Source organism: Nycticebus coucang, chromosome 17 (genome assembly GCF_027406575.1).
Source record: "Nycticebus coucang isolate mNycCou1 chromosome 17, mNycCou1.pri, whole genome shotgun sequence".
NCBI lineage: Eukaryota > Metazoa > Chordata > Mammalia > Primates > Lorisidae > Nycticebus > Nycticebus coucang.
Window position 1 is genome coordinate 59,247,348 of NC_069796.1, and position 20,655 is coordinate 59,268,002.

A 20,655-nucleotide genomic window follows, 5' to 3' on the forward strand; every position below is an offset into this window, starting at 1 on the left:
GGAACAACTGCTCATGGCCCCGGAGACAGTGGAGGTGTGGGGGCAGGTCCCTGAAGCGTCAGCTCCTGAGTATCTTTCATGAGGAGCTGGGACTCAGAGCATCAGTTCTGCACCTGCTGTGCAGACTCCAGGAGGCAGGCTGTTGGTGAGGGCTGCATGGAAGGGAAAAACTTTTCTCAGGCACCCAGTATGATTGGCCACTTACATTTACCACTGAAAATTACAAACTACACGTCACTCAGGATCAAAGCCCCTCAGAGCTGAGAGAGATCCCCTTGAACAGCGGTCCCCAACCTTTTTGGCACCAGGGACTTGTTTCATGGAAGATAGTTTTTGCACAGGGTAGGATGGAGAGTTGGGGGGATCGTTTAGAGATGATTCAAGTGCATCACATCTCCGCCTCAGATCATCGGGGATTAGATTCTCATAGGAGCACACAACCTAGATCCCTCACATGTGCCATTTATAGTAGGGTTAGTGCTCCTATGAGAATTTAATGCCACTTATCTAACAGGAGGCAGGGGCTCACGCGGTGATGCCAGCAGTGAGGGGCGGCTGTAGATACAGATAAGCTTCACCCACCTGCCTGCCACTCACCTCCTAATGAACAGTACTGGTCCACAGCCCGGAGGTGGGGGACCACAGCCCTAGAGCACATATGCTCCAGTCCCCTCTGTTCATACATGAGGAGATGGAGAACTAGAGAGGAGAGCAGCTCTCCTGAGGTCAGCAGCATAGCACAGCGTGGCTGCAGAGGTGGAAGAACTGAGGCGTAGGCTGCCAAGACTGACCCCAGTCTTTGCAGGGTGGGTGGGGGAGGAGGGAACAGAGCAGGGATCCGGGCTGGACAAAGGGTGCACTTGGCTGTCTACTCAGACAACCAGGGAGTTCTCCGGGATTAGGCCCTGCTTTCTGAGATTAAAATGAGTCATAAACTTTCTGGAGACTTTTTGTTGAAGAAGCTGAAATTAAATAATTAGTATTTAAGTGTGACATACCAATTGTTCTTACTGAAAGAGGAAAACTAATGGCAAAAAAATAAAGGAAAGAAAGATGCCTAATGGCTATCCAGTAGAGAAAGGGCTATATAAACCATGGAACATTCATTCTTACGGAAGTCTCTGAAGCAGTTAAAAAGAATACAGTGATAAAGTAGCTTCACACACATGAACATAAAAAGTGGTGAAAGACATAATAATTGAGCAATAAAAAAGCAACTTCTAGGACAAGACATACATCATGATGCCATGCATGTAAACAAATAAAAAATAAAACCCACAAAATAACACTGCATTGGAAAAAAATCTAGAAAAAAAGTATACCAAGTAATAAACAGTCATTTTCTCTAGGTATTAGACAGGAAACTAGGGTGAGAGGTCAACAGGGGATTTGGCCTTATCTGGAATGTCTTCATTTTTTTACAAGGAAAATATTGTTATCGATCTATAAATTAAAAATAGAAGTAGTATATGCTAGTTTTAGAAAAACCAGCAGGATATTGAAAAGCACAAAGGAGAAGTCTTTTTTGCCTATTTCTCTCTTTTTCATTTTTTGTCTCTTTTTCTGATAGATGTGCAGAATTCTCTTTGGTTGTAGATTCCATATTGGTACATGTGCTGTAAATCCCTTCTCTCATTCTGTGGCTTGTCCTTTTCTTTTAACAGAGGTATTGTTAATATATCATTAATGTATAAGTAGAAGACAAAAGTATACTTCACTAAGTTGACTGCTTCTGAATGTTTCTCAAAATTCAGGGATCCAAATTAGTACAGAAACCCATGTGCTTGTGTGGTCATTTTTCTGGTTTTTGTTTTTGTTTTTTTTAGAATGGTGGTTTTAGTTAAAATATACTGGTAGTCAAATGCATAAATCCCAAGTGTATGGCCTGATGAAAGTACATGCCCAGGTAACTCCCACCTAGGTCTAGGTATAGAACATGCGCAGTATCATAGGTGGGTCTTTCCTGCCTCTTCCCATCAGTCCTCCAAATGGAACCATGGCCCTGACTTCTATTCCCAGGGATTAGTTTTGCTTGCCCTTGAACTTCATATAAATAGATTTATCCAGTAGGTTTTCCCTTTCCCATCTGAACTCTGTCATCCAATATTGTGTCTATGAGATTCATCTGTGTTTTGGATGATGCATTCTTTGCTATTTCATAGTATTCTCATTGCATGAATAGATTAATTGAATCATCCATCTTACTGTGAGTGGACATTTGGGTGGTTCTTAGTTTTATACCATTACGAATAAAAATGCCATGAGTACTCTTGTCCATGTCTTGTGGTGTACATCTCTCAATTTTATGAGGTAAAAATAGTTTACTTAGAAAGCTAAACCTAGTAGTTTAGCTTCAATAGTTTTGTGAACATTTTTCACAAATTATTTGTACCAACGTATACTCTTATTCAGCAATGCGTGAGAGTTTTAAGTTTTTCACATCCTCATAACAGTTGAATTTCTCCATCTTATGATCAACAGCAATTCTGGTGGATTATGGTTTTGATTTCCCTAATGATTAACGATGCTGAGCCCCTTTCCATATGTTATTGGTCATTTGAACAACCTCTTTTGTGAAGTATGGTTAACATTTTTGCCTCTTTTTAAAATTATATTTTTCTTGATGATTTTAGGCTTTACATATCATGGATACATATATTATAAATGTGTTACTGTAGCTTATCTTTTGGTGAGCAGTAGTTCTTAAGATTTAATGTAGTTATCATTTTTTCTATTATGATTGGTGTTCTTGGACTTATTTAGAAATTCTACTTTGTAGTCATAAGATATGTTATGAAAGTTGTAGTAGAGTTTAGGCTTTCGAGGCTAAACAGACCTGTAAGTCTATTACTCCCTTGGAAATGAAGTTTGTGTTTATTTAATGGGGAGTAGAAGTCCAAACTCATTTTTTTCCCCAAATTATCCCAGCGCTTCTTACTGAAAAGACCTCCTTCCCCTGATCTAGTAGCACTATGTCTGTTATTGATCAAGTGTCTGTAAATGGTCTGGTTAGAGCAGGCTTTTAATAAATATTTGTTGCATCTAATCTGAAGTGAATCGGCATTTGTTAAATATCTATGTAAGTGTGTGTCTCTTGTTTTGGAAGGAGAGTCTTTTATTAATATCTAGTGTTTCCTCTAATGTCTGCTACCCTGAGAAATCATAAGATGGTCATTAGGAAAATAGGAACCACCAAGTTAATGTACAAATTTTGTATGGTTTTCTCGACATCAGGCCATTATTTGTTATGCCAGCACACACCAGGAGAGGACCCTAGTGGTACGTGTGAGCAAGGGAGGCCCTGAATCCTGCCAAGGAGACGGCTGCTCTGTCTGCCTTTTAACCGCAGGGCCTCCCTGCCAGACTGCAGAGTGTTCTCTGCCTCTCTTTGTCCCTGTTGTTTATTTTTTCTTTTCTTCTTCCCTCCTTATAGTGGAGTGGGCCACAGCAACAATCCCATCATTTGAGAGCATTACTGCCCCACAGGAGGTGAGGAGAGTCTGTAACTAGGGGTCCTCAAACTTTTTAAACAGGGGGCCAGTTCACTGTCCCTCAGACCATTGGAGGGCTGGATTATAGTTTAAAAAAAAAAAAAACTATGAACAAATTCCTATGCACACTGCACATATCTTATTTTGAAGTAAAAAAAAAACAGGAACAAATAAAATCACACCGCCTCATGTGGCCCTTGAACCGTAGTTTGAGGACCCCTAGAGTAAAATGCTAGTCAGATTGGGAAAGCCCTCCGAGATCATCTAGGGCCAGTTTGCCAACCTCGGCACCACTGACATTTGGGGCCAGATAAAACTCTTGTGGGGAGTTGTCCTGTGCCTTGTGGGATGTTGAACAGCGTTTCTGGACTATCTAGTGTAACACCTAGTGTCTCTAGTGTAACAACCGAAAATGTCTCCCGATGGTGTGTGCTTTGCCTTTGGAGGACAAAACCCTCCCTCTGTTGAGAACCACTGATCTGATACAACCCCACATTTTGTAAATGGAAAGGCTGAGGCCTCAGGAGAGCAGATTTTTCCCAGGGTTACTGCTAGTGCAGGAGTTGGGACGAGAACCAGATGTGATTCAAGTCCAGAGAGTCTTAAGTTAGCATACTAAGGTGCACAGAGATGCTCAGCTGAGCTCCACAGACTGTTTTTATTTGTTGCCTTTTAATAGTTCTAGCCCCTCAACTGACCCTCTGTTCCCACTTCCTCTTTATAGCCCCCATCTAATTCTGTTTTTCTTATTCCACAATTGAAATGAATTCATTGATAGAAAACCCAGAGAAGCAAAAAGAAGAGAACAAAAACTACATTGTCATACTGAGATAACGACAGTTCACATTCCAGAGGATATTCTTCCAGATGTTTGGTCTCAGCATGTTAATATTAATTTTCCTCATCTATTAGTTTTATAAAGGTAATATCAAGCTGAGAAGAGTGGTTGCCTCTGCAGGGTGAGAGGGAGGTAGGGGCAGGGGAGAGGAGCCTTTCACTTTTTACTTTACACTGTAAATTACTGCTTGAATTTATTGCAATAAACATTTTTATTCCTTTTTTCCATAAAAGGAAATACTTGCAATCTTAAATGAACACAGTCCAGATGCACAGAAAGTAAAAAGCCAAAGCCGACTCTCCATCACCCTTCTCAGACCCTCACTCCACATTCCCACCTATCCTTGGTCTGGGATTATTTTGCCATCGCTCTGAGGAGAGACTCCTCCAGCTGCCCATGAAGCGAGCATCCACAAGCAGTACCCCTCAGCCTTTCTGTGCAAGTGTCTCTTCCATCTCAGACCCAGAGACAGATTGTGTTCTTGATTGCAAATGAGCCACAATCTGTGGAATGGAGGCATCTTGACTCTGAATAACATCCATTCTTCGCATGACTTTACAGATTGTAATTATAATTACTAGTTTAAGACGTAGCCTAATCTTAAAAACTAAACATGCTAGAGTCATCGCGTCAGGACCCGGCAAAAATGGTTGGAGAGGAGTCACTGATTCTGGAGACATGAAAGCTGGGCTCTGAGGTCTGGCCATGCACCCCACCCCTGAGATCATTGCTCAAGTCAGCATGGGGGGCTTGCCCTCTGGAGCTAGGCAAAGTGATAGCAGAGCTTTTAACTCTTTATTTACTACAAAAAGAAAGAAATTAAACTTTATTGTTTATGTACACACCATTTGACAATGACAGCCTAAAGAGTTGATAAAATATATGTCAGTTGAGGTGTTGGCTTAGAATTTTACCTGTCTGTGTGTGTGGGGGGTCGGCTTTCCCACCAGTCTGTGCTTCCTCCTCTGACTATCAAGGGGATTATAAAAGTATTATCCTGGATCAGAATCATGTCTGGTCAACAGGGAAAGTTCTGTCACCAAGAAACTGGCCTAGAAAGTGACTTTCTGTTTCCTCCCAAGTGTATGACAATGTCTTTCAAGCTTAGCATTTCTCAGAGCAGGAACTGGGAGTACAAGGACAGGGTATTCAATAATAGCCACACAGTGAGAAAGTTTGTTGTCAAAGGAGTTAGGAGAACAGCAGCCTCTGTATACAACAATGGAGTGCAAAACAGGAGAATGGATCTATAGAAACAGGAGGGTAATAGGAAATGTTTCCCAGGTGAGGATCGTTATTTTGTCATCAGCACCTGACACGGGGCTCAGCAACTATGAATAAGGGACAGCACACTTCAGCTCAGTCCTAGTTGATCAACAGAGCTGTAGCTGCTTATCCCAGAAAATCCTCGAGATACCACCAACTCCATCTGAGACAGGCAATCTGGCACCTTCATCAAAGCCAGCCCAGCCCTTACTTATTGTATTAGTCTTGCCAGTAACTGCCAAAAACCAGAGCCTTGGTTGTGCAATTCTGTTTTGATGACCTTGCTATGAGGAGACCCTAATGGACAGAGTGCCTGGGAGCCGAGGCCTTGGAGGTCAGGATGCAGTTTGCTCTCCTGAGTAGTAGTATACAGTGAACTTCTCCAAACACCAGGGAGGCCACTCAGGGTAGTGCAGGGGTCTCAACTGTGGCTTCTCACGAAAGTCATTTGGAAAGCTCCTCCCACCCCCAAATCTTGATTTCTGAGCCCCATCCCACTCCAGGGAAAACAGAAGCTTTGGGAATGGGCACAGGTGTTTTAAAAGCTCTGCACTTAATTCTATGTGCAGCAAGAGCAGAGAGTCCTTGATCTAGAAGCAAACTTCTCAGACTAGAGTTGCAAAAGCCTTGGCTTTGGTGCTTTGTTGTCACAATTTGTGCTGTAACTACAGAGCACTGGTTCTATTGTTTACATAATCTTTTAATGTAAATCAACTTTCAACTGAAACTTATTTTAAGAGGAAACTATCACTTTCATTAAAAAAATCACTGTTGGCGTCATTAGGATGCAACTAGAATAATAAATTCAATGAGAATAAAGCAAAGTAATACAATTCCAGTTGCTGCCTGCCCAGACCTCTGAACCTGAGGCCTACTGCTCCCTCTCTCTGATACAAACAAGACTAACAACTTTAGAGAGGTGTTACCATGTGCCGGTTCCAAATGGAGACTTTCTTTTTAAGGCTGTCAGAAAGATGGATGAGGAAACTGAAAAGGAAAGAACTTTCTCACCATGTGGCTCACCATTACTGAATACCCTGTGCTTGTACCCCCAGTTCCTGCTCTGAGAAATGGTAACCTTGGAAGACATTGGCACACACTGGGGGGAATAGGAAGTCACTTTCTAGGCTGCCGTTTCTTGATGATAGATGTTTCCCAGTTGACCAGATATGATTCTGATCCAGGATAATAATTCTACTATCCCCTTGCATAGATTGGTGGGGAAATCACACACACACAATCAGGTAAGATTAAGTTACTGATTTATTCAGCCAGGGCTACAAGGGAGCTGCTGGAAGTGCGGCCCATTGCAGCAGGGACAGATGCGGTCTATCTCCAGATGCATCTGGAGTCCTACACAGATGCTGGAAGCTGCAGCTTATACTTTCTTTGCCAACGAGGGCTGCAGTGGGTGTGAGAAGACCAATTTCTTGCCTGCTCCACAGGCCCTGTATCTTTGGAGCTTAACATCAGTATGCAGGAAACACACAACATGTGCATCCATATAAGGGAATGTTTAGAACACTGAATTCCTCCTTCCCCTCTCGCCAGAGACTCACTCCGTTGGTTTGAAGCATTATCTGATCTTTAAAAGGCCCCACGAAAATGCAAAGGCTGCTGAGACAGGTGGGGAGGAAGGGAATGCTGTGAGAGCCAGTACTTTAGCAGGTATTCATTTATCAAATACAGTGGAACATTTGTAAGTTGACCACCCAAGGAACTATGACAAACTGGTCAACATACAGAGGTGGTCAACATAAGGAACTAGGCCTACTGTCTACTGTACTGATACCTGCATATGGTCTGTGTCTGGTCTATGAAAATCAGGTCAACTAAAAAGGTGATCAGTGTAGGGAAGTGGTTAACTATAGAGGTTCTATTGTAATTTTAAGGAGTGAGTGGGATGGTCATTTAGGAAGAGTGTAGGGAAACTAAAATCAGGCAAAAAGTCAAAGAGAAAACATGAAAATAGAAGCTCTACTCTGTACATGATAAGATGTTGATAGTATGTGCTAAGTGATAAAAATACATTATAGAATGGTCCGTATGTTATATCCCATTCTTTAAAAAAAATTATACTTAAATGTTGCATAGAACAGTCTGGCAGAATAAACCCTGAAAGGCTGTATCAGTGATGACACCTGGGTGGTAGAATTATACATTTTTTCTTCTTTTTAAAAAGTGTATCTGGCTGAGCACAGTGGTTCACATCTGTGATCCTAGCACTCTGGGTAGCTGAGGTGGGTGAATTGCTTGAGCTTAGGAGTTTGAGACCAGCCTGAGCAAGAGCGAGACCCTGTCTCTACTAAAAATAGAAAAAACTAACGGGGTGTTGTGGCAGGTGCCTGTAGCCCCAGCTACTCAGGAGGCCGAGGCAAGAGGATTGCTTGAGCCCAAAAGACTGAGGTTGCTGTCAGCTACGACACTATAGCACTCTATCAGGGTGACAAAGTAAGGCTCTGTCTACAAAAGAAAGTATATCTGCATTTTCAAATTTTTTTCAAGAATGTACATACAGATTTAGCTAACAAAAAGAAAAGGGGCTAGAGTAGCACTTTAAAAAATATATTTGTACTAGGTGCAGTGGCTCATGCCTATAATCCCAGCCCTTTGGTAGGCCAACGTGGGAAGATTGCTTGAGGCCAAGAGTTTGACACCAGCCTGGGCAACATAGTGAGACCCTATCTCTACAAAAAATTAAAAATTAGCTGGGCATGGTGGTGCATACCTATAATTCTAGCTAGTTGGGAAGCTGAGATGGGAGGATCTCTTGAGCTCAGGAGTTTGAGGTTACACTGAGCTGTTATTGGTGCTACTACACTGTAGCTTGGGGAACAGAGTGAGACCCTGTCTCAAAAAATAAATAATTTTAAAATAAAAACATATCTGTTAAGTTAGTCATTTTCCACAGTCTTTACCTGGAGGCTGAATTAAGTATTTGGTATATTCCCAGAGGATGATGACAAATGGCAAATCAAATAACACAAGTGATGTAACTAGAATATTATTATTCTTGTTGATGATGGTTCTTGGAAATCAAGGACAGCAAATTTGCAGCTTGAGTTCCACCATCCCCCATCTAGTCCCAGGTGAACATTAGTGATTGATCCCACTGTGCCTAAGTATGGTGTCAGAATCCTCTCCACTACTTCAGGCCCTGCTCTCTCATACCTGGACTATTCCATCACCCTTTTCACCTTCGCCCTAACCCTCTCTTTCCCTTGCAGCCAGAAAGTGAAACTAGAGATCTGATCATGCTGTTTCCCTGACTAAAACAATCAGTATAGTGCCCATACACCTATGAGGCTTACAAGACTCTAAGCCAGTGGTTCTCAACCTTCCTAATGCCGCGGCCCTTTAATACAGTTCCTGTGGGTCATGACCCACAGATTGAGAACCACTGCTCTAAGCCATCTACCCCTGCTTATCCCTTTTTCCCCACGCCATATCACTTCTTCCTACCTCTGAAAGCTTCAGTCGGTCTCAGCTCTCAGACTTGCCCCTCCATGGTCTCTGCTGATCCGAGGCCTTTGCAGGTGCTATTCCTCCTCACCTGTTCAACAGGTACCCCAGTTCAGCTCTTCCTGTCATCCTCCCCAAACGTCTGGATTGGTTGCCCATTTTTGTATCCCCACAGACCCCAAACACACCTCAAATGGAGTAAACTCATTAGAACTGACCTTTTAGGATTCAATGATGAACTAAAAAAACCTTTTTATGGAAAGAATTGCCCATTTACCTGTTTTTCTCCTTGTCTTGGTAAAGACCATGCACTAAGTCTGCCGTGTTGTATCTCCAGCACCTTGTGGATAGTCTTGTATATAATAGGTGCCTGCTATTTGTTATATGAATGGATACATGACTTAATCTCCGCTCAACTCTATCCTAGTCAGAGTGAATGTGTTTAGAATTTGGTACCTCCTTGTCTGATCTCTAGATCCTATTATACTCATATTCTCTGTTCTTCTCAATGGCCCTCTCATATCAGATAAAGTGCAGGTCCTCATCGTGGTGTTTCCTCCACAAAGACTTTCTTTGTCCTTGCATGAGATGTACCCCACTATCCAGCTGCCCTGGTTCTCCCTTAGATGCTCAGACTTCAGGACCCTAGCCTGGGGCTAGACTGCTCCGCCTGCAGTCAGTTTAGTGGGGGCCTTGAATAAATAAGGACTCTGATCAGTTCTGGAAAAGAAAAAGCACTGGTACTAGAAGGGGTTGGAAGACTCCTAGAAGGTAAAAATTGAATTTATGGGATGGATAAGATTGAGTGGAGAACTTTGTTTGGGGGGAGGGTTAAGGGAAGAAGGACTTTGTGGGTATAAACTGACCATATGATCAGTAGTTCAGTTATATACTTTTGAATCACACCAGCAGATCTATAAAAATTAGTTACCAGCAAAGAAATAGTTCACAGAAATTCAGGATAGAGGCTACTGCTGGAAGTTTGGGATAGAAGTATCAGTAATTTTCTATTTCTTTGGTTGGAGGTTGGTTCATGACTCCTTTTCTTCTTCAAACTACATATACTTGTCAGTTTTCTTAAAGAACATTAGTTGCTATGATGAAAACCCAGGAAATCAACAAATGATGTATATGATCCTATCAGATATGAGTGAGGTTAAAAAGTTTCTCAAGTGGTAAGATTTTAAGTGATTTTCTCCTGTTTCTAGTCTTGATAATTTTGCATTTTTTCTTAATATGTATATATAACGAGGGGAATTTTTTTCAAGCTTCCCAAGGCTTTGGCTACAGGGACTGCCATGGAAAAACAATGGGTGTCGAAGTGAGATGGACCTGGGCCTAACTCTCAGCCTCACTGCTTACTTAGTATGATGTGGACTGGTTAGGAAGCTGCATCTCATGAGAAGCTCGATATTCCCCATCCCCAGGATGGGGGGACAGTAAGACTTACCTCACAGGGACATTCTGAAGCATAAAGTAGAAAACAGGTATGAAACTCCTGGCAAGTAGCTAGTACTCAGTAATGCCCATTGCCTCTCCTTCCCAAAAGAGCAAAGTAAATACAGACTCTTTGTTCTAGGGAAGGACCCTTAGAAACCTCAATTCAGCTTCTTCCTATTGTTCCATTTATATCGTTCTTAACTGCACAGGAGAATAAATCAAACAGACGAGTTGATGATGAAAAGCATCATTCTTAGCATGACACTGCTGCTCTTCTCCCCACCTGCATCCCAGTCCCCAGGGCAGCTGAGCTCAATCATTTCTGTTCTGCTTCTTCTGGTTGCTCTCTCCATAGTACCTAATAACATGAATATAACCTCTGTTTTTTAATTAGAAACCCTACACAATGCTTATTGACACCCTGGTTGGAAAAATGAAATTTTAGTTCATTTATATCCCTCCCCCTCTTCCTCTCAATGTTTGATTATATTCCTTATTGCTTCTGTTGTTTTCCTTCATAGTTAATAATCTTACACCTCCACTGCTTCTTTTGCTAATGTGATTTAGTAGCTTAACTTCTTTCCGTGAAATAAATACCAAAAGACCAAAGAAACTACCACTCATGGCACTTCCACCTCCTAAAGCTATACTTTACTTTTGTGTCATCACAATCATGTTTTTTGTATTTTCATGATGTTCTGCATCTGTGATTTGTCCTTAAGTGTAGCCTAAATCAAAACAAACAAAAACATCTACTATTGGCATGAAGTGTACACAAACACTTTTTCTTGCTGGACCGAGTGGCACACCAGGATTTCATCTCCCTCCCTCTGATTCCAGCAGCAAGATTCGCAAATGCTCTTTATTATAAAGCTAAAAGGTAGTTCCTTTCTATTTTTCTTCTTTCAAATTAATCGTTTGAAGTAATGATGTTTAACATAGAAAACTTAGTATACATACGTAAGTAAAAAAAAAAACAGGATGGAAGGGAGAACAGATTAGAAATTTAAAATACCTGAAATTCTACTACATACAGCATTTCTTAAAAATACTTCACATCATTCATACAGAGTAATCAGTACAATTGAAGAGAAAATGCCTCCCTTATTAATAAGAAGAGTCTAGGCCCCAAATAGGAGAATTTCTAAGTCTCAATTCCTTTATGTGCCAAGATTTTCAACTTTTATTCTTTGTGGTTATTGGGCATTTTAATGTATACCAGGCACTGTGCTTACTATTGGGAATAAGTATGTTCAAAAATAGACATTGTTCCTACCTTAATGGAGATTAAACTGCAGTGGGAGGAGGTAGGTATTAATCAGATAGTCACGTGTATAGATTAAGAGCAAATGCTGAAGAGGAAAAGAGCTGCTAACTTTTAAGGACATTTAACAACAGGCCTTACATGGACAGAGAGATATTGAGAGAGTCAGGGAAGGGTTTCTTGAAAGTACGATGCTGGAAGAAGAGTGGGAATTTACTAAGCAAAAGGGGTAGGCGAGGGGAAAGACAGGGATTATAGAACAACCCAGAGAAAGTACAACAGCTGCTGTGGAAAGAGCAGACAGCCACATGCGAGTGGGGAGGAACACTGCAGGCTGGTGACTTCACAGACCAAAGAGCTTTTCCAGAAGGACATGGTTTGATGGGTTCTTAGGCAGAGTGGATGACCTAGTGTGTGTATCCTTTAAGGTAATGATTAGGTAAGAGGGAGTCCCTGGTAGCTAGTTGAGGCTCCCACAGTAGAAGCTTGTTTGGATCCCTTACACAGGCTGTAGTATGCTCAAAAATGGATGTTTTTATCAGTCACAATGATCTCAGCTAATGAATGCCAAACAAATACCTTCCAGAAGGGATGTTGTACCGTGTGTTGCCACCTCATTATGCAAATGGTTGTGTAGCTCATTCTCTTGGTATCTTCCAGGCAAATGTTCTCCCACCTTTGTTAGGAAATCACATCTTTCTCCCCTTCTGAACCTTCATTGATATATGACATTTCACAGTCGAGAATACCCAGGAAGCATGCCAGTAGAAAGTACCCCCAAAGGACTTCTGCCTCTTCAAAAGAAAGCTGAAATAGAAGCTAGCCATGTAAAATGAATAAAGCAGCAGGATTGCTCTTGTTGTAGACCACCTGGAGCTTTCTTCCCCTCCCTTTATCTTATAAGGTGGCTTCCAAGATCAAGTTTACCCATATCAACAAAATAGAAAGTTGATAGTTCATACAATGGGCAACCTTCTAGTAATAAAACATTTTGAGAAGTAGCTGAAATACTTGGAAGAGAGGAAGACAAGAAAAGTTGACAGTGGGGCTGTTTGAACCAGTTCTGTCCTCAGAGCGACTTCAATAGGTCTTCCTTATACTTCAAATCCAAACATAGCACCACGTCCATGATGGGGACCAGCAAGATCTAGTCGCCCCAGACCTTTAGGGCCTCCTGCTCTGTGTACTGTAATTTTTGTTATCATAAGACTCCAGTTTATTCCCTACCCCAGGGCCTTTGCACTGAAATTCCCTTACCTCATATCTACATATCTAGCTCCCTCACTTCATTCCATTCTCTCTTCAAATGTCACCCCCTCAAAAAGACTTTTTTCTAACCACCTGAAATAGCCCCTTCCCCACTCCTACTCACTCTTTACCTTATTACCTATTATGTTTTATCACTACCTTGTTTACTTCTTTTTATCTGTCTCTATCAACTAAAATGTAAATTCTGGGAGAGCAAAGAGCTAATCTAACTTGTTCAACATCATATCTGTAAAGCCTAGAACAGTGCCTGGTCTCAATAAATACTCATTGGGTGAATGGATAGGTAGGTGTAACAGCAGCATTCTTATACTTGGAGGATAGTCACATGGACAAATACATTTATTTACTCATCTGAGAAACATTTATGGGGTAACAAATATTCATTTTATAAATAATTGTTGAGAAACTATTATAGGTGAGGCACTGGGGATAAGTGGCAAAATAGAGACACTGTCCCTGCCCCTAGGATCTCATAGCGTCATGGCGGTCAATATGGAAAAATGTCCAAAGAATCAAGAGGCAAAGGGAATCAACTGACAAAAGACTAATTGGTCTTAGAAGGTGAAGAAGAGAGAAGATGCACCCCCAGTTCTAGTGGACAGATAAGGAGGTGACTGTGCCATTCTGTGACCAAAAACCCCAGGTGATAAGGGGAGAAGGTCATCTTTAGAAATACTGAGCTGTGCACTGTCCAAGAGGGGACATGCAGCAAGGAGTTGGGCATCCCATTCTGCAGCTTTGGAGAAAAATCTAGATGGAAATACAGATTTAATAAATCATAGGTAATGAGTGGTATCTCTAGCCATGGGAGCAGGAGATACAAACCAAGAGTAAGAAGAAAACCCACATTATGGAATGGTCAGAAGGAAAACCTGCAAAGACCTGAAAAGAAACCAAAATGGTGGAAACAAAAGGACACGTTGTTATAGCAGCTGAGGACAGTGCATAATATTTTAAAGCAATGTTTTTCAACTTTTTTTATCTCACAGCACACTTGAACTTAGAGTTAAACTTCCATGGCACACTTAACATAATGTTGATGTAAAAAAAAAAAAGAGTGAAAAAAGAATATACTTACTGTGCTTTCAACGTCTTTTGAAGAAAATTAATGATCTTTAAAAATGTTCACAGTATACTTAAGATCCTCTCATAGCATACTAGTTGAAAATCACTGCTTTGGAGACACCATTTAAGATGAGGGCTGAAAGGAATCCATTGACCTCAGTTGATGGAATAGTCCCTGGACATTGTTGCCAGAACCATTGCCATGGCATGGTGTGGCTGGACGTGTTCCTGTTTGCTGAGGAGAGAAGTGAAGACTAGGAAATAGAGATGTCTATTTCCTGAAGGAAACAGAAAGAATAGACATCTCTATTTCCTGAAGAAAAGGAGAGAAGAGAGAAGGGTGGTAGAAGATGTAGACTAGAAAAATACATTCAGTGATATTCCTAAGAACCAAACTTTCTAACCATTAGCATTGTTAAAAAATGGATTGGGCTGCCTTTAAAAGAACTGAGCTCTTGATTGCTGGAATTATAGGAGGATGCCTGAATGTCTGTTAGAAAGGAATGAGGATGTCAAATCGGTATTCTAGGTTACCACCTTCAGAAACTAGAAAAAGAAGAGTAAACTAAACCCAAAGCAAGCAAAAGAAAAGAAATAACAATTGGTAGAAATCGGTAACACTGAAAACAGGAAAACAATAGAGAAATATAAAGAAAACTAAAAGCTGGTTCTTGTGTGTGTGGAGGCAGACAAGTTAATAGAATGGATAAACTTGTAGCCAGATTGACTTAAAAAAAAAAAAAAAGAAGAAGAAGGTACAAATGACCAGGAATGCAAAAAGGATATCACGATAGACCCCCACAAACATAGAAAGAACAAAAAATATGTTCTACAGATGACTCTGTGTCCATAAATTAAACTTAGATGAAAGGAGCTAGGACCTTATAAGACATAAACCCTCAAAACTTACTCAAGAAAAAAAAAATTAGCTGAATAGCCCACATATCTTAAAGAAATAGCATTCTTCTTTATTACAGAACTTCCAATTAAAAAAAATTCAGATGCAAATGGTTTTACTTGTGAATTTTATCACACATTTAAGGAAGAAATAGTACCAATTCTATACAATTCCCCCCCCCACCAAAGAAACAGAAAAGAATATGGTTCATTTCAACTTATGAAGCCAATATTATCCTAATACCAAAACAAAGAAATTCAAAAGGAAAACATAAATCAATATCTTTCATGAGTATAGAGTAAAAATCCTCAACAAAATATTAGCAAATAAAGCTGAGCAATACATTAATAAGATAATACATAATAAACTGGGGTTTATTTCAGGAATGCAAGGGTGGTTCATCTTTAAAAAATCCATCTATCTAGTTCACAAGGTGAATGTGAAAGATTAGCCTCAAGGATTAGTAAGCCAGGATTTTGGGTTATGTGATGAATGAAAGGATTTAAGCTTAGACATAGCAATAAAGATCAGATTGTGTGATTTACTGGTAGGGAGTAAAACAGGTCAATTAATAAAGGGGGAAGTTTCCGCTTCTGGTTAAGAAACTAAGAATTATAGTTAGGTCTGGTAGGATCCTCTTGAAGGGGGCAGACCAACATGTTTCCCTCTAGTATCCTCATTTCAAACTGATATGCAGTTAAAAAGGAAGGAAAGGACATATAACCTCATAGCACAGTCCCAGACACACAATGAAAGCTCAATCCTTTTTTTCTTTTTCCTTTCTTTCCTTTCCTTTTCCTTCCTTTCCTTCCTTTTCTTCCCCTCCGTCCCTTTTCTTCCCCTCCCTCCCTCCCTCCCTCCCTTCCTCCCTCCCTCCCTCCCTTCCTTCCTTCCTTCCTTCCTTCCTTCCTTCCCCATAGTTGAAGAATTAGAATGAACAACAGAGGAATTACTCAGAGATGATGGGCTTCAGGGTCTCAGTCTGTTGGCTGTGGGGTCAACAGGATGCAGACTAGAAAGGAAAGGATCTTGAAAAAAGGATCTTGGGGATCCTTTTGGGGATCCCAGGAATTTAGGGGTTCCCCTGTTGAGCATCCAGCCCCTCAGGTTCTCCAGGTGGCAGTGTTCCATCTGTGCCTTGGGTGGAGGAAACCAGGGACACTCAGAATCCTGATTTTCTCAGATGCTTTGAATCCCAGTGCCTGGATCTTACCTAATCCAGATGCTCACAATTTAAAGAAGAAAAAGCAAGCCTCAGTGGCTTCTCCAGGCCCCTTTCTTCCCCTTTGTTTTTGAATCCAGAGATCACAAGCTGGTCCCGTGACAGTAAGCCCAAAAGACCACATTTTCTACCTGGCCCTAACCAAATTGTTCCTTCCAATCACTGTGTTGTGCATAACAAGTCAACTATCAAAACTAATCTGGCTTGGGTTCTGGTCTCTCTCTTTAGTCCATGTCTGATGTGGGACCTGTACAGAGTCATCCTGGATTAATGGATTAGAAGATGGGCCCAGCTGTCTGCTTCAAGCCTACAGACCCTACAGCCAACCAGACAAACACAGATTGTGAGGCCCATCATCTCTGTGTGATTCCTGTCATTCATTCTAATTCTTCAACAAATTCCTTATTTAAAAAAAAAAAAAAAAAGTAGTCCCAGCTACTCAGGAGGCTGAAGCAAGAGAATTGCCTAAACCCAAGAGCTGGCGGTTGCTGTGAGCTGTGACGCCACGGCACTCTGGTATAACAAGGGTGACAAAGTGAGATTCTGTCTCTTAAAAAAAAAAAAAGTATTGAGCTTTCATTGTGTGTCTGGAACTGTGCTATGAGGCTATATGTCCTATAATCCTCACAACAACCCATTAAAATAGGTATCGTTCTCATCTTCATTTTGCAGATAACGAGTCAAAAAGGCTAACTCACCCAAGGTCAAGCAGCTAGAAAGTAGAGGAGCCAGGATTTGAATCCAGGTCTAACTAACCCCAGTGCTCAAGTTTTTAGGAATGGAAATCTCTCCTGGTTTAAAATGAAAATTGCTTTCTCTTCCTTTCCCTCCACCTCTGCAGTCTCAAGAGGAAGTCTGTGATTTGCTCCATGCTGCACCATTCCAGAACATCCTGCCTAGAGTCTACATCAAAGGTAAGAAACCCCTGACAGCAGCTGAAAGCCAGTGTGCGTTTTAGCCTTATACTCACTTCCTCATCCCAGTCAACTCAGATTTGCAGTCAGCGAGGAAGAAGTTAGAGCTTTGGACACCTATTCAGTAGTCACAGAATTGTGACACTCCAAAACAGGCTCCTTCTCGAGTATCCATAATATGTTGCTATCTGACATTGGTTTAATTTCCTGAGTGAACCACTTCACACTGTATCCGTGTAACAAAACTGCATTTGTACCCCCTTGCTCTATATACAAATCTTTTTTTTTTTTTTTTTGTAGAGACAGAATCTCAATGTACCGCCCTCGGGTAGAGTGCCGTGGCGTCACACGGCTCACAGCAACCTCTTAACTCTTGGGCTTACGCGATTCTCTTGCCTCAGCCTCCCGAGCAGCTGGGACTACAGGCGCCCGCCACAACGCCCGGCTATTTTTTGGTTGCAGTTTGGCCGGGGCTGGGTTTGAACCCGCCACCCTCGGCATATGGGGCTGGCGCCCTACTCACTGAGCCACAGGCGCCACCCTATACAAATCTTAAAAAAGAAAATAAGGATTCCTTGAGTGATAGAGAACTCACCACTTCCCAAAATATTAATAGATAATTCCATTGTTGGATAGAGATCATAGAAAATGTTTCCTTATGGGGAATCCTCCTCACACTTTCTACACTCAAGGAGAACAGCTCTACATGCTCCATCCACATTTGGGAATACATTTCCCTCATCAGGGCCTCTGATTGCTAATCCTTCCCTGGTCACCCAGTGTGCCCTGACTCTCACTTTCTGCTCTGTTGCTCCTTTGCAGAGGGAGAGCGCTTGGAGGTCCGGATGAAGCGCCTGGAAGCCAAGTATGCCCCGTTGCACCTGGTCCCTCTGATAGAGCGACTGGGGACCCCCCAGGTATGAACCTGTGTCATGGGCTTTGAGGACCAAAAGGAACTTTATTTATCTTTTTTCATGTATACATTAATGCATTAATGGGACACAATGTGCTGATTTCATATAGAATTAGGAACGCTTATATCACACTGGTTGATATATACCTCATCTCGTTTACTTAATTATTGTGTTAAGACATTTATACTATATACTTAATAGATCCGACATGTACCTTTGCATTATGCACCATAGGTGTGATCCCACCACTCACCCTCCCTTTATCTGACCTCTCCCTTCCCATACCCCCTCCCTCTTTCATCCTGGGCTATAGTTGTAATCTATTCTTCATATGAGAGTGATTGTAAATCGATTTCATAATAGTACTGAGTACATTGGATATTTTTCTTCTATTTTTGAGATACTTTACTAAGTAGGATATGTTCCAGCTCCATCCATGTAAATGTAAAAGAGATGAAGTCTCCATCTTTTTTTAAAACTGCATAATATTCCATGGTATACATACACCACAATTTATTAATCCATTCATCAATTGATGGGCACTTAGGCTTCTTCCGTGTCTTGGCTATTATGAATTGAGCAGCAATGAACAATCTGGTGCAAGTATCTTTGTTATAAAGTGATTTTTGGTCTTTTGGATATACACCTAGTAGAGGAATTGCAGAATCAAATGGCAGGTATACTTTTAGATCCCTGAGTATTCTCCATACTTGTTTCCAAAAGGTACATATTAGCTTGCACTCCCACCAGCAGTGCAGAAGTGTTCCCTTTTCTCCACATCCATGCCAACATCTGTAGTTTTGGGATTTTGTTATGTGAGCCATAACAAAGAGTTATCATCTAACTCTTACTGGAGTTAGATAATATCTCAAAATGGTTTTGATTTGCATTTCTCTGATGATTAAAGATGATGAGCATTTTTTCATGTGTCCATAGGTCACACGCTTGTCTTCTTCAGAGAAGCTTCTGTTCAAGTCCCTTGCCCACAACGAAATGGGATTACTTGTTCTTTCCTTACTAATAAGTTTGAGTTCTCTGTGGATTTTGGTTATCAATCCTTTGTCAGAAGCATAACCTGCAAATATCCTCTCTCATTCTGAGGGCTGTCTGCTTGCTTTATTTACTGTATTCTTGCCTGTGCAGAAGCTTTTTAGTTTGATCAGATCCCAGTAATGTACTTTTGGTGTTGCTTCAGTTGCCCGGGGTTCTTCCTCATAAAGTATTCTGCAAGGCCAATTTCCTTGGGTGTTTCTCCTGCACTCTCTTCAAGAATCTTTATAGTTTCATGTCTTAAGTTTAAATCTTTTATCCAGTAAGAGTCAATTTTTGTTAATGGTGAAAGGTGTGGGTCCAGTTTCAGTCTTCTACAAGTTGCCAGCCAATTCTCCCAGCACCATTTGTTAAATAGGGAATCTTTCTCCCAATTTATGTTTTTGATGGGCTTATCAAAGATCAAATGACAATAAGTGTCTACGTTCATCTCTTGGTTCTCAATTCTGTTCCATACATCTACCTCTGGAAGTCTCAGCCATTGCAATCAGGCAAGAGAAGGTGATCAAAGGTATCCAAAAAGGGTCAGAAGAGATCAAACTTTCACTCTTTGCAGATGATACGATTTTATACCTGGAAAACCCCAGGGACTCAACTACAAAACTCTTAGAAGTGATCAAGGAATATAGTTGCATCTCAGGATACAAAATCAATACTCACAAATCAGTAGCTTTTATATATAACAATGATAGTCAAGCCGAAAAAGCAGTCAAGGACTCTATTCCCTTTACAGTTGTGCCAAAGAAGATGAAATATTTGGGAATTTACCTAACAAAGGAGGTGAAAGAGCTCTGTAAAGAGAATTATGAAACTGTGAGAAAAGAAATAGCTGAAAATGTTAACAAATGGAAAAACATACCATGCTCATGGCTGGGAAGAATTAACATTGTTAAAATGTCCATATTACCTAAAGCAATTTACATATTTAATGCAATCCCTATCAAAGCACCACCATTATACTTTAAAGATCTGGAAAAAATACTACTTCGTTTTATATGGAACCAGAAAAAAACCTCGAATAGCCAAGACATTACTCAAAAGGAACTTTAGAGCATTTGACGCACCCCTCTGATTTACAGGTAGGGAAACTGAGGCTCAGGGGAAGGGAGTGTCCAGTACTGTAAAGCTGATTAGTGGCAGGAGCAGGTCTGGAATGAGATTTACCGATTTTCAGGCCTAAGTATTTACTCTGTATCTGTGGCACGAATCTGCCAAGAAAGATAAAGTCAGCCCATTTGAGTAAGTATCTACTATTCCCCTGCGCGGTATAAAGAATTCTGCTCAGGTATCTCTCCACACACCTTGTGAGCTAGCAGTTCAATTCTGGATATTTTTGCTAAAGAAACATAGGAACACAAGATGCTTACTGTAACATTGTTAAAGCAAAAAGTGGAAACAACCTGAACATTTATCAGTAAAGCATTTACTAAATAAAATGCAGCATTGTCATCTAAATGCTGAATATGTAAATATTTGGCATTTACTTAATACATAATAATGACAAGGAAAAATTAGATCTCAGTGCATCAGTGTGGATTGATTGTAAACATATAGTGAGTGGA

General features: G+C 40.9%; 1 protein-coding gene across 6 annotated transcripts in view; it reads left to right on the forward strand.

The window, feature by feature from the left end:
- Positions 1-20,655, forward strand: part of CYFIP2 (cytoplasmic FMR1 interacting protein 2) — a 134,282-nt gene that overhangs the window by 93,423 nt on the left and 20,204 nt on the right. For all 6 annotated transcript variants that reach the window (XM_053566072.1, XM_053566073.1, XM_053566074.1 and 3 more), the window contains 2 exons: positions 17,057-17,129; positions 17,952-18,046. In XM_053566072.1, the coding sequence (XP_053422047.1) occupies positions 17,057-17,129; positions 17,952-18,046 (168 nt within the window). The remainder of the gene's footprint in view (positions 1-17,056; positions 17,130-17,951; positions 18,047-20,655) is intronic.